The sequence below is a fragment of the Herpailurus yagouaroundi genome, unplaced genomic scaffold (genome assembly GCF_014898765.1).
Source record: "Herpailurus yagouaroundi ecotype Mexico unplaced genomic scaffold, PumYag 163, whole genome shotgun sequence".
NCBI lineage: Eukaryota > Metazoa > Chordata > Mammalia > Carnivora > Felidae > Herpailurus > Herpailurus yagouaroundi.
In genome coordinates, this window is record NW_024412404.1 from 2119493 (window position 1) to 2133046 (window position 13554).

The 13554-nt window shown below is 36.4% G+C and overlaps 1 protein-coding gene and 1 long non-coding RNA gene across 19 annotated transcripts in view; one reads left to right on the top strand and one right to left on the bottom strand.

Annotated features, from left to right (window-relative positions):
- ANK3 (ankyrin 3) overlaps positions 1–13554 on the bottom strand; it is a 344583-nt gene that overhangs the window by 11770 nt on the left and 319259 nt on the right. For 12 of the 18 annotated variants that reach the window (XM_040485091.1, XM_040485098.1, XM_040485103.1 and 9 more), the window contains 5 exons: positions 12299–12349; positions 10143–10229; positions 3563–3646; positions 3391–3450; positions 1810–1890 (listed from right to left, as the gene is read on the bottom strand). In XM_040485091.1, coding sequence (XP_040341025.1) covers positions 1819–1890; positions 3391–3450; positions 3563–3646; positions 10143–10229; positions 12299–12349 — 354 coding nt within the window. In that variant the 3' untranslated portion in view covers positions 1810–1818. The remainder of the gene's footprint in view (positions 1–1809; positions 1891–3390; positions 3451–3562; positions 3647–10142; positions 10230–12298; positions 12350–13554) is intronic. The other 6 variants (XM_040485097.1, XM_040485107.1, XM_040485106.1 and 3 more) reach the window with 3 other exon arrangements.
- LOC121036665 (uncharacterized) lies at positions 7878–8697 on the top strand. The gene is made up of 2 exons (XR_005793428.1): positions 7878–8072; positions 8562–8697. It is a non-coding gene; the product is annotated as an uncharacterized LOC121036665 (long non-coding RNA).

A 13554-nucleotide genomic window follows, 5' to 3' on the forward strand; every position in this document is an offset into this window, starting at 1 on the left:
ATATATATATATATATATATATATATATATATATATATATTACATAATATGTATATATTATGTTATATATGTATATGTTATGTGTACATACACATATACAGGTATATATATATACACATATATATGTATATAATATACATATATATGTATATATACATACAATGGAATATTACTCAGCCATAGAAAAGAACAAAATCTTGCCATTTGCCACAACATGGATGGAACTAGAAAGTATTATGCTAAGTGAAAGAAGTCAGTCAGAGAAAGGCAACTACAATATGATTTCACTCATATGTGGAATTTAAAAAACAAAAAAAAATGAGCAAATGGGAAAAAAAAAAAAAAGACAGAGAGAGGCAAACCAAGAAACAGACTCTTAACTATAGTGAACAAACTGATGATTACCAGAGGGGAAGCTGGTGGGACGACTGGGGAAATAGGGGATGGGAGATAAGAGGGCACTTGTGATGAGCACTGGGTGTTGTACAGAAGCGTTGAATCCCTATATTGTTCTACTGAAACTAATATTACATAGTATGTTAACTATACCGGAATTAAAATAAAAACTTAGAAAAAGGAATTTATCTCAGCCTTAGTTAAGTCACAAACAAAATTCAGAGCAATGAGACTAGATTTCTCAGTTCCTCATGTCCACACTGCAGTACCAGGATTCCGGTCACTGGGGAAGAGAAGATCTGTCCGAGTAAAAACTAGAATCTATATGCTCTTTGTCATTTTGACCAGTAGGGCTAAGAGAACTGCTGGTGCACATCCCTTGAGAAATCATGCTACTTCACCTCACGGACTCAGGAGACCTTTTCAAATTTCTTTTCAAAGCCCCATCTGCTTTTTTCATGCTTAGGAAATGACCTTTCATAAGTATAGCTAAAGATAATAGGATAATGTAAAACTTAGAAAACAATGTTTGTTAGAAATATCCTCATCTATGAAAAAAAGTTCAGACAAATTTAAGCAAATTCACCAATATTTCACTTAAAAAAAAAATAGTAGTCCAGGGGTGCTTGGGTGGCTCAGTTGGTTAAGTGTCTGACTTCAGCTCAGGTCATGATCTCACAGTCTGTGAGTGTGAGCCCTGCGTTGGGCTTGTCCTGACAGCTCGGAGCCTGAGCCTGCTTTGGGTTCTGTGTCTCCCTCTCTCTCTGTCCTTCCCCTGCTTGCGCTCTGTCTCTCCTTCAAAAATAAATAAACATTAAAATTTTTTTTCAAAAATAAAAAAAAAAATAGTCCATTTACCTTCTATTTAATTTGCCCTGGTTTCTGGAAGACATACCAAGTAGCATATAGGGATCTTGGCCATTTAATTTAAAATGGGCAACCACTCTATTTCAATGGAAATTGAATTCTCAGAGGCCATTCTGCTGAAACGGTGAAAGGCTGGATGTGCACAAATCTCAGAGTGCATCAGTGAGAACTAACTGGTTGTTGCCAGACCGGCTTCCTGTCAGGCTGTATAATGCTACCACATTTCACACGGAGCCTCTACTCTTAGAGGGGACTCAAAAATCACTGTTTACATTTGCTTCTGGAAACACCATTTACATTTAAATTCCTGACTAGTTTGTGAGGAGAAAGTTTATGAACTGTGACTGGAGTGTGTGTGTACATTGCATATGTAAATATAGAAATAAGCCCAATAAGTTCATACTGGATATTCAAAGCTGGAATTCAGTGAAAAAGAGAGGGCAGTGGATGGGGGGATCTGAATCACTCATCAAGAGAAAGGAGAGGTTTCACAGCGAGTTAAGGCAGACTGTTGTTGCTATGAGCACACCTATTGCCTTGACTAACCGTTTACTGTTATGAATGGCTCTTCTTTTCCACATGACGGATTTCCTTCTTCGCTGTCTTCACCTTATAACCTTCTCCCTGCTGTAAAAAGGAATGTATGTGTTAAGATTTCACAGTGAAAGAGTTTTAGTCATAGAGCGGTTCCCATTCTGGTCCCGTGAGGCTGGATTAGGTAAGTGAAACACAGTTTAAAGCACTTTGTCACTTCACGTCTCAAAATACACACAATCTATTTGGCGTAACCACACAAGCCTGGCATCATCGAGGCAAGCTAGAGAGCACCGTCAGAATGAATATAGTAACATAACTATACTTTGGAGTAACTTGGAAGGTTAGTGATAAATAAAAGGTTAGTGACAAAAAAATAATAATAGTAACAAATAAAAATTTTTTAAAGGTTAGTGATAAATTAAAAAAAAAATGAGTTAGCCTGTTCACTTACTTGTAAACTAGAAGAAATCATCACCAAAGCTCTCAAGGCACCCAAACCCAAATTATAACAAATATTAGTAAATTATAATTTATTTCTTCTTAAGCCAACAGAATTTTAAGCAATCTGTTGTGTTGAGACTAAAATTTCTCAGGAAAGCACTGATCATGAACTAAACACCATAGGAATGTTGTTGATCTGAGGGACTTTTTTTTTTTTTTTTAATTTGTGGAATTACCAACCCCTTCCTCATTACTGCAGATCAAGCAATCATCCATTTTCCATAAAACAAGACCTCTCTTCACTGAGCACCAGGGATACTTTTCCCTAAGAGCAAAACTGTACAAATACTCCACTTTTCCCAGCTTTATAACAGAAACACAGTAGCCTTTCCAATCTTTTGAGTTAGTCTTGAGAAATTTTCAGTGCACTTTTTCTTATGTAAACACAGGCTATTGGAGTTTCTATTTTCAAAATGAGAAAAGGAAAGGAATGACAAATAGCCAGAGGTGTTTTGTCTGGGAGATGGAGTTTCATCTGCTGAGTTACACTGCACAGTGGTTAAGATTAGTTCTTTAACTGGCACATTGCATATGGGCTGTTATAAACCCAGAGAGGAGAGCCCTCCTCGGGTTAAGATGAGGGAATTCAGATTTCCCTTTGTAGAACATACTGGAAAGGGAAAAATGTATAGATTTGATGTGAGCTTTTTGCCATTCTAACATTGAAACCCTGTACCTTTGCTGGAAGTGAGTGCCCTCCCTCAGGTGCTCTCCACCCTCCCCCTAGGCAGGCACTAAGCTTCAGGCAAAGCACTGGGTGGGAGGCCAAAGTGGGGGGGGGGGGGTTGCTGCCCAGGGGTCTGGTGGTGAGAGAGGGTTTTAATTTTATTTCTCTCACATGCTGTAACCAGCACATTCTACTCTCCATAAATGAACTTATTTCTGAAAACTCTGAAGACAGTAAAAAATATATAATGTTAAAGAATGTTAAGAAGTCTTTTTCTTTGACCCTGATCAAATGCACAGGATGTCAAAAGCAGCAAACACTTCAAGCTGCCACACTGCAGATGCCAGCCTGTTAGCAGCGTATTCTAGAAAGTTCACAAAGCGTTTATCCTCTGCTTTTTCTCTGGCAGCCCTCTCCATTACCATCTCATCATGTTTTCTCTCTTGTGGGATAGCAATTCGTCTTATTACTTTCCGAGTGATCTGTAGGAAGCAATAGTGAGATTTTTCTGTTTCTGTTTCAAGTGGTGACACTACAGCAAACAGTAGAAAAATCTAAATCCCAAGAGAAGCGTAAAATCCCAATGATGATTACTTTTCTGGTGATGAGGTTGCCTTCTTCATCAGTAAATTGTTCTTCTGTGACAGATTCACCAGGAATGCTTTTTGCTTCCTCTCCCTAAAGGATGTGGCATAGAGATTAGCAACATACTAGATGGACAGATCTCCACAGCACTCCATAGGCCACACACATGCTCTGCAGAGTTTTAGAGAAAGAAAGTATAAATTCTGCTTGCTACTCCAGGGCAAAGGGAAAAGGCTGACTCCTCTAATGGTTACTTAGCAGGCCACAACAGTCAAAGCAGTAAGCCTTAGGTATGTACAAGACTGACGGTTAGCAGGCAACTCCAAGAAGGAAAAATTATAAAACACAGTTACACAATGCTATATAAACCAAAAGGTTTCATTTTTTGAAGAAAAAAAAAAAAAGTCAATGATTAGAGCTCTAATTAGATCGCCTCATTTTGAGCACTGTGTTTCTGAATTAGTCCTACCAAATCTCTAAATAATTTTTAGGTTGTATTTTCCTTAATCTAAATTAAGATGGTACCTTAGTTGGGGCATTGCATTTATTGTCTTTATTAGTTTTTTTTTTTTCATTTAAAAATTCATTTACTAAGGGTAAGATAGACTTTTTTTAAAAAGTGAAGTTCAGAGTACAGACAATATCTTGTTTTTCTTTAAAACTGAGCTTTTTGGAGGTATTAAAATGAGCATAACTACGTCTGATGGTGTACACAATTTCTGAATACTATCTTCAAGTGAAGGGGTTTTATGTGATGATTGATCATCTAATCTCTATTGCCACAGACAAAAAAAAGAAAAGAAAAGATCAGTACTAAAGGAATTTAAGATGATGATATCTTTCAGTTAGTGACTGTTATCTGATTTACAAGGGGAAACTGTCAAAGATCTTCCTCTGGTGAATTTAAAAAATGGAATAAAGTCCTAACTCCCCAAGTTGGGCTCATATTTTCCAGCTTGGTAGATTTATACGGCTCCTTAATATCTCCCTTTTTGGCTCTATGATTGTACAATAAGAAAAACCAGGGGTGCCTGGATGGCTCAGTTGGTTGGGCATCCGACTTCGGCTCAGGTCATGATCTCACAGTTCGTGGGTTCGAGCCCCGCATCGGGCTCTGTGCTGACAGCTCAGAGCCTGGAGCCTGTTTCAGATTCTGTGTCTCCCTCTCTCTCTGCCCGTCCCCCACTTGCACTCTGTCTCCCTCTGTCTCAAAAATAAATAAACATTAAAAAAAAAAAAAAAAAAAGAAAAACCACTCAGAGAGCAAAAATGGGGCTATATACGCAATATATAACCTTCTTCACTGGTATTCAACATTCAGTTAGTGCCACTTAGTTTGGGGGAACAAGGACAAACATCTTAAGTGCAGACCTACTCTACAGACCTAGTGACCTGCTAGTCAGACTTCTTGGTGAAAAGGTGGCTGGGACAATGCTGTAGAACAATGTACTGTAGTTGTTGTTCACCTGATGTTATTTTAGGGAAAATGGCAGATCACGAAGTTGACAGCTACATTTCTGGGAGAGCCAGGATTCTAACTCTTGCAGTGTTGTTGGGCTGGAATGGGTAGTAGCTCTGATAATTTTGTCAGCACCAGCCAATGGTGAGAATGTTCTATGACTGCTTTATGTCACAGCCAGTAGAAAGGCAGAGCCGGTTTAAAATGACAGGGTAAAGACTAAAACATTACCTTGTTTTGCTGCCAAAATTGTTTTCATTCTTTTCTTTTTACAAAATGACTTTGTATTCTTCTAGATTATGGGCTCATAGCTCATGACTGGGTGAGACATGGGTTCATTTTCCTCACTGTGGTAGAGAGGGAGGGAGGTGGGATGAAAATAAAACATGATGTTTCTTGCTGCTCATGTTTAGCTCCCTTTGGCTCTTGCTTATGATTTGCTTCAATTAGCACAGTTAAGAGAGGGAAGGGGATTGGAAAAATGTAGAGGGAGGTCTCATGCTTAAATGCACTAAAATCTGCAAAAAGTCTTTTATGGAAGTGTTATTTATATTTCCTGTGGGTGGTTTCACATATTTTGGGAAAAAAAAATGAATTTCATTTTATTTTGAAAACAAAGGCATAAAGAAGCAGAAAAGCCAATAATAAGAGGTGATGAAAGATTTCATTACAGTTTAAACCTGAAAAAATGAAATGTTTTTGAGCTAACTCTGGGAAATGTCTGGTGTTTTGCATAGTAGGTAATTTGAGGATCCCAGGAAAATCCAGTAAAGTAGAATCCTATTGGATACATTATGAATGGACCCTTTTGTGGGGAAAGATGCCAGTTAACTGTTTGGAAAGTCTCTGACAGAAATGTGAAAGAAGGTATATTTATAAATATAGTGAATAATAGAAGTAAATGGATTTATATTAATAGCCTTAGAAAAAATTAAAGTCCTACTTCTAAATAACAAGTCATAGAAGTTGTTTAGATCTAGTCTGGCATGTAGGCATTTTCATTGTTTCCTACTGAAAACCCATACTGTTTATGTATAGCTAAAGATAAAGATACCTCTCTTAACCATAATTGGCCATTAAATACAGTCAATTAGTGCTTTAATAAGGCCAAAGTAAGTTGTGTTATGATATAGAAACTCACTAAATTGGGGGAGATTAGTTAGGAATCCATTAGATAAAGAGGGAAGACAGGAGTCAGGAAACATGTTCTTAAAAAAAAAATCGTCCATCTTTAATGACAGAAAATAACCTCTAATTAGTTCCTAAAGTTCTAGACAACAGTTTGTACCTTTAAGTAGGCAAAATTTCCCCCCTGGTCTTGTTGATGGCATTATTTTTGGCAACACCTCCCCCCCCCCCCCCCTCACTTTTTCCTTTCCTACTTCAGAGGAAAATCACAGCACATATGGTGTCACAGTATCATCCCCAGTGGCCACCTTAATGTAGACTAGCTGTACTTCCCTTTGGACCTCTGCTAGAGGCACCGCCTTTTATAGCTTTTATTCCTCTGTCCTTGAATAAAAGGAAAGAAAACCAGTATGAAATGTACCAATTTGTCTGATGTATAGAACATTAAAACTTTAGCTTTCTCCCCCAAGTGGAAAGGATACCATGTATGTGACATATATAACTTTGCAAGTTATTAAGCAGTAAGTGATAGTATAACCCATTTTTATATTCTGAGAAACTCAATTCGGGGAATGTGTGTTTACATGTATATAAAGTGCATGTACATTTTATATACATATAAATATATGTACATCAAAATAACCTGAAGCTCGTGAAAAGTGGTTACCTCTGGGAAATGGAAAGAGTAGATCAAACTTTCTATACTTTTGAGTTGCTTGATTTGGGGAAAACATATATGTAAACTTAATTCAGAAGTTAGCAAAAAGTTCAAAAGCAGAAATAAAAATACAGTTGAACTATGTAATAAAAATTCAGTTATTTGAAGCCTACCAAACTTCACAATAGTTTGGCTGCGAATTAAAGTTTTTACCTTTGTAATCACTGTCTTTGCTAAGCGAATAAAATAAACAAGCTCATAGGACTGAGTAATTTTCTGAAACTCCTTCGAAGCATTTGAAACAACTGTCATATTATCAAATTATATAGAAATAAATTAATATGCTTATAAAATCTAAAAGTCCCCACACAATTGGAAGAGTTTGTTGGACTTATTCCTTAGAGACTTGAATACAGTACATGTAAAAAAAAAATTAAAAAAAGAACTTCATAAAAAATGGATGAACCTGCATATGACATTACAGAGACAAATCATAAAATTATACTTTCACCCCATCAGTTGTACAAATTTTATGGCTAGGAAGACAGATTCACCCACACTTGTAATGGAATCCTGAGGACACCTACTGCTTATGTGGGCACTGCGTAGCCACAGCTAGTCCTGGGAGAGATGGAACAACCCCACAATAGTTTTCAACTCCGAGATCCTAAATGTTAGAGGGATCACTATGGCAAACAGCATAAATATGCTGGTTCAGCCCAAGGCTGGACAACCTCCATGAAGCAGGCCAAATTCTCAGCATTCCAATCCCATCAGATAATTTCCAGGAGAGACAGCCCACGGCTGCCCTCTTCCAGGCCGCTGGAAAGGTTTAAGTGGCCAAATGTCTAATTTGGTCTATAAGAAGCTATTCCTTTTTTATTTATTCTGGAGAACACAGAGTTGTGGAAAAAGCAGGCAGAAGGTGCTGCACTGGAGGGCTCGAGATTAGGTTTGGGGTTGGGGCCTTCCAGAAGTGCTACTCTATTGGAGTGTGATTTGGGCTAAACCAACCACTCTCCAGTCCCTTGGTTTTGTCACCTTGGAAAAGAAGTGATTTTAGTATCAATGATTCCTTTCCATCCTAACATTCTCCTTTCATGTTTTTGACAGAGGCAGTTCCCACATCCCAGTTACCGTATATGACGGCAGTTTCCAGCTTTTATCTCAGAAAGATACCAACACATGAAGAGAAAAGCAACAGAAATGTGATCCTTTCTAACTGCCCTGAAACTCTGAACAGAAAAAGAGTAACCAGAAAGATTCTTATACATGTAATTTATAAAGGTTTTTATTATATCTATAGTTTTCAATTATAATTATAGCTATTTTTTTTAGGTTTTGGTTTCTCCAAATTTGTTGAGTGAGTCTATTGTGTACACAATGCACTCCCCAGTTATAAAACCTATGCTCTGATCATTCCAACTCAACCTCCCTAAAATTAAACTTCAAGAAGTAGGGATTTGAAGAGAACACAGACTCCTCTGTTTTATGAAGCCATCATAGCATAATTTCGTCTTTTAAACTTAAGCCCTTAATAAAAATGTTTATATATCACACACGCTTAATTTTATATTAAGCTCAAATATATAAATAACACACTCTAACAAAATTACTTAAAAGCTAGCTTGCTAATGCATATCTAGAATTCTAGACCAAGTGAAATAACCCTCATTGATTTGATGGGTTTTGTGTTTTTATTATTTTGTTTTTGTATTCTTTAGAGTAAAACTTCTTTATCCTCTCTCTCACTTTTTTTGCAGGATTATGTTTATTTTCTTCTGTCCTATATACAGGAGAGTCAACTCATATAATGAGCAGCTTTTAGAAGGAGTGAGGTGGATTTGGAGGTGACACCAGTATGTCATATATTAGCATAAAAAGCAAGTTACAAGACAATATGTTTGGTGTGCTTTTTCAGGACATTTCACTTTAAAATATCATTTCTTGAAGACACTGATTCTGGGAAGAACAAAGCCTGACTGAGCAAAGAGTATGGCTTTAACTCCTTCAGAAAACCTGTATTATTTCTTTCCTCCTAATCCCAGGGAATGTGTGGGAGGTGAATACTTGCAAATATGCTGGATATGCTGGACACCCATAAGTAATTTGGCTTGCCTATATGGACTTTTCAAAGTGATTCGTGCTTTTTTTTTTTTTTTTTTTTTTGATAGCTATCTATTGAGCTCATGATTGATTTGTGCATAGTTTAAGATTCAGACAAGGACCTATTTTCTTCTCTAATGCTTCCAGAGTCTTAGAAAAACTATACTAGAGCAGATTTGGCAGATTTTGTCCTCTTCTTTCATCTGATCTACATGAAAAATACAAGCAGCAGGATTAAAAAGTTTTAGATACCTAAGCCAACTTCTCTGCTCTCTGCTGGGCCTCCTGACACTTTGGAAAGGGAGGATAAATTTGATAAATGGTTTTCAATACATATTTCCCTTCCTTTCTTTCTCTCCAGAGCTGTCAACCAAGGAGCCTCAAGTTATTTGGACCACCTTCAAAGGCCTGTGTGTTGAAAATGGCTTCCTAGTTTCTGTAGTCAATTATTCTAACATCAAGAAATCTCTCTCTAAAGAGAGTAATGAAGACAAGCACAGGCTGTGAAAAGTGTTCTGCTGGACCTTGCCATGCATATAGTCAGTGCTTCAAAAGGCCTTTGTGGGGGGAAATGAAGGTTTATTCATAGTGTTCAACTGTGTTGTAGCAGGGGGAGAATGATATTTTTCACTTCCAGTAAAAACTGCTTCATATATATAAAAATACAGACTGATTTTCTGTATGTTAGTCAAGTCAAAAGCCTTTTTTCAGAAGGTTTTGCCCAATTTTGTTTGTCACATACATCCATGCCAGGCTATTACTCCAAATTCTCAGCCATCGTTTGGTATTAAAGAACTGGTTTTTACTTAAGATCTATCTGTTCAGGCAGTAGGAATTTGAGGCTGAGGAGGGGAGCCTTTTAATTATTTCATTCTCCTTCTTGACCTGACCTCATACCTCACTGTGGCCTCGGAGGTTTCGATTGAACATTTCATTTGATATAAACCAAGATAAAATCTTTGTTCACATATAACACTTTGAGGGAAAGCAGGATACAAATACCAAGAATTCCCAGACAAAATTACAGCCGTCACATGTCAAACACAGGCCTAGACAGAACACTCACTACCATGCAACACAACCTTTTCCTTGTTGCTGGTTGTTCTTACAAGCTTTCAAATATGCAAAGAAACATACACAGAGCCACTTAGTTATCAAGCATGCTAAATTTTCAAGGCCACAAGGAAGGACTTTCTAATCACATAGGGATGCCCCATCACCATCCGGCTACAGGATACCTTTATAATCAAACGCCGGCGAATAACTCGGGTAGTGACTCTCCGTTCTTCCTCTGAGCTCGAATCACTCTCACTGTCTTTCAAGTCCTGATAAATGCATTTTTTAGTATAATAATTTTACCATCACATTTAAAATAAAAGACATTCTGAGAAGGGAAATCAAAAAAGAATTACTTTCACTTGCTGGTTTTCCCTGCTAAGGAAAATCATGATATGTATTTGTGAGAATCTTTAAAAAAGTTTAGATGGAAGAAAATTTTGAGCAGGATTCTAACTGAAATTCCTCTGTATATGTGTGTATATATGTGTGTGCATATAATAATGGATATATTTAATTACACTGATCTGTATGTGCATATATATGGTAAAGATCAGTGTAATTAAATAATAAAAATAATAATAAGATATTTTGGCATCAGAAACTATATGCTACCAATTATTAGTTTGAAGAAAAATTAATATTCATTTAAAACTAGTTTGAAACCTATATTCACTTGACCTTTCATTAAAGAGGTATAGTATGTCTAGTTTCAATGAAATTTTGGTCAGATTTGACAACTTTATCAAAAGCTATTTGAAATTTATAAAAAAGTAAAGAATTTACATCAGTATAATTTGCTACATACATTTATAACAGGAATTTTTAGCAGTATAATTGGCACCTAACATGCAACTCGTACTCAGTAAGGGTTTATGCAAATGAATGAAAGAATAATATAAAACATGTGAAAGCTTGGAGTCTTATTTTAAAGAACTGATGTGGAAAAAAAAGGAAAAAAGGGGCACCTGGGTGACTCAGTCAGTTAATAAGTGTACGACTTCAGCTGAGATCATGATCTCATGGTCTGTGAGTTTGAGCCCCACGTCAGGCTCTGTGTTGGCCAGTTCAGAGCCTGGAGCCTGCTTCAGATTGTGTGTCTTCCTCTCTCTCTGCCCCTCTCCTGCTCTCTCTCTCTCTCTCAAAAATAAAGATTAAAAAATAATTTAAAGAATTGATATGAAATTAGGACAGAAAAAACACCTGACAGACAAGAATATGGCATAGACAAGAATACAGTAATTGCACAAATATTAATTTTTAGGCAATGAGAATGAAGAGGAATTACCACATAGTTCATAACTCAAAGGGAAAAATATCTTCAGTTTCTACTGCAATGTCATGGTGAACACTATTTACTGAATGATTTTATTTCAAAATTTAATGGTGGAATTCTGATAATAATTCTGGTATTTTGTTTTCTAAGTTTGCTAGTTACCCTGAATCTGATAGTCTCAGAGATAGAAACTATAGTTAATATCCATTGGAAAAATCAATGGCAGTGTTGGTATCAATAGGGGGGAAAAAGTAAAATTGTTACAGGAGGTATCAGTGTTAGCTAATGTGATTTATGGAATGTTTCTCAAATAGATAATAAAGTAGGCCATTTTCCACCAAAGGTATAGTTAACAAATATTTTGAAATATTATAGTAATATCAATCTTGACTTTGTAAGAAATTTCATTTTAACAAAATACCCTACTAAATAACATGGTGTCAAAAGGAAAGAGTTTTCAAGTTCCTTATTCCCTGCAAAGATCTACTGGCTGCTAAGTTCCTTATGAAATTTGAAGTTTTTTTGAAAAGACCGTAAATTCAGAAAACTTAGAAGGATCCAAGTATTGTGAAAGAAGGCCCTGAAATGGCTCAAAGAAGCAGAAAAAGGGAAGGAGTTCCTATTGTGGGAAAAAAAAAAAAAAGAATTTCTAATTTGCATTCAGAGATCAGTAGATTAGATGAAGAAAAGAGAAAAATTCAATCAGAATTATTCATAAATAATTACGGATCGTAAACTGGGGAAGATTTTCACTTGGGGTAAATTAAAAAGCAGAACATACGTTAATGCAAACACTACCAAGCCTAGATGTCAAGTATGTTATAATTGACATAATTATAAAAATAGAAAGGGGCCATTCGGCCTGTGTTTTGTTTCCACATTCTCCCTGCTAATCTGAAGGTGGAGGGTAGAGAGAAGATTGTAGTAGAATCTCGATCAGGATTCCCTTTAAAGAATTCTCTAGAATTGGCAATGAGGGTAACTAGGAGACCAAACAATTTTCTTAGTACTTCTTGCCATGGGTCACTGCTTTGAAAGAGTTGGAAAGTAGCAGAAGTTTACCTTGTAACAGCAGGCAGTCATCCGTGTAAGAACCGCACCCGGACTTTTGACCTGATTTTTTAGGGGACAAAAAGGGGGCTGTTTTCTGAGATCATACATCAGATGACTTAGTTGGTTGCTAATGCACTATGGTCTAGCCACAAAAGGCACATCCTGAACATTTTTGGATTTCTTGTAAGGTTGGGTTCTTAGGGAATCTACTTAGACCAATCCCAAAAGCACAATCTCATTTATAAGAAACCTTGAAAACATTTTCTAATAGCAATTATGTTCCAGTACCGATGAACTCAACTGAGTTTCCATTCAGGGTTAAGGCTTTCATTTTCAAACCCTCTTTTGCCCTCTCCCTAGTTCCCCAATGGCCAATGTGTTTGCATGTGTACATATAAGAAGTGTTCATTTACAGGTATATGATCATTTGATTTCAGACCTTTTCTATGGATTTTAATAGGCTTTATAGAATAAACTTTCATAGTTAAGACATCACTATGTTATCACTTCTTTCTCTATTTTGTGGACTCATTTTAAAAGGGAACATCCAAGGTCGCACTGCGTAAATATACTAGAATGAACTGAAAGAAATCAATATTCAAAACCCATTTGTCGGGAAGTGAAAGGAAGGCCTTAGCATTTTACTTCCCCTCACTTTCCCTCCTAACATGCAGGAAAATGGTCAAAAGATAGCCTGCAGAAGGGAAAAGGAAAGGATATGATTAGTTGATAAGCTGATAATTAGCTCCTGAGTGACTGGGAGTTTGCTATTAAAGTTTTTCTAAAGCAGGAGTTAATCATGGACTCGATATTTTACAAAAGACTTTTTTTTGTCCTACCTAAAACACTGCGGTAGATCTTAAGCCAACCTGATGTTTTAGGGAAAACTGTAGGTGCTACTGTTCCAAAGATCCCCATGTCTCAGTCTACGCCCACTGTGCAGTTCAGGAAAAGACACAATAATGGAGAGAGCAAAAAGCAGTAAAAAAAAAAAAAGAATGTAGTAAATAGAGCTAATTTTTATTTTCTTATATCCATCTATAATTTCAGTTCTAAAGTTTTTAAGTTTTTAATATCTAAAAATGATAAACCTCAAAGAACGAATAAAAATCTATTAGATGGTACAAGAACACGGAGCACAAAGTGCAAATAATTCTGACAGTAAGGTTTTCAAATTTTTAAAAATGAATATTAAGATAATCATCAACTTAGATATAAAAATTATTAAAATGAGACCTCTAACTTCCAATTTCTAAATGCTGTCA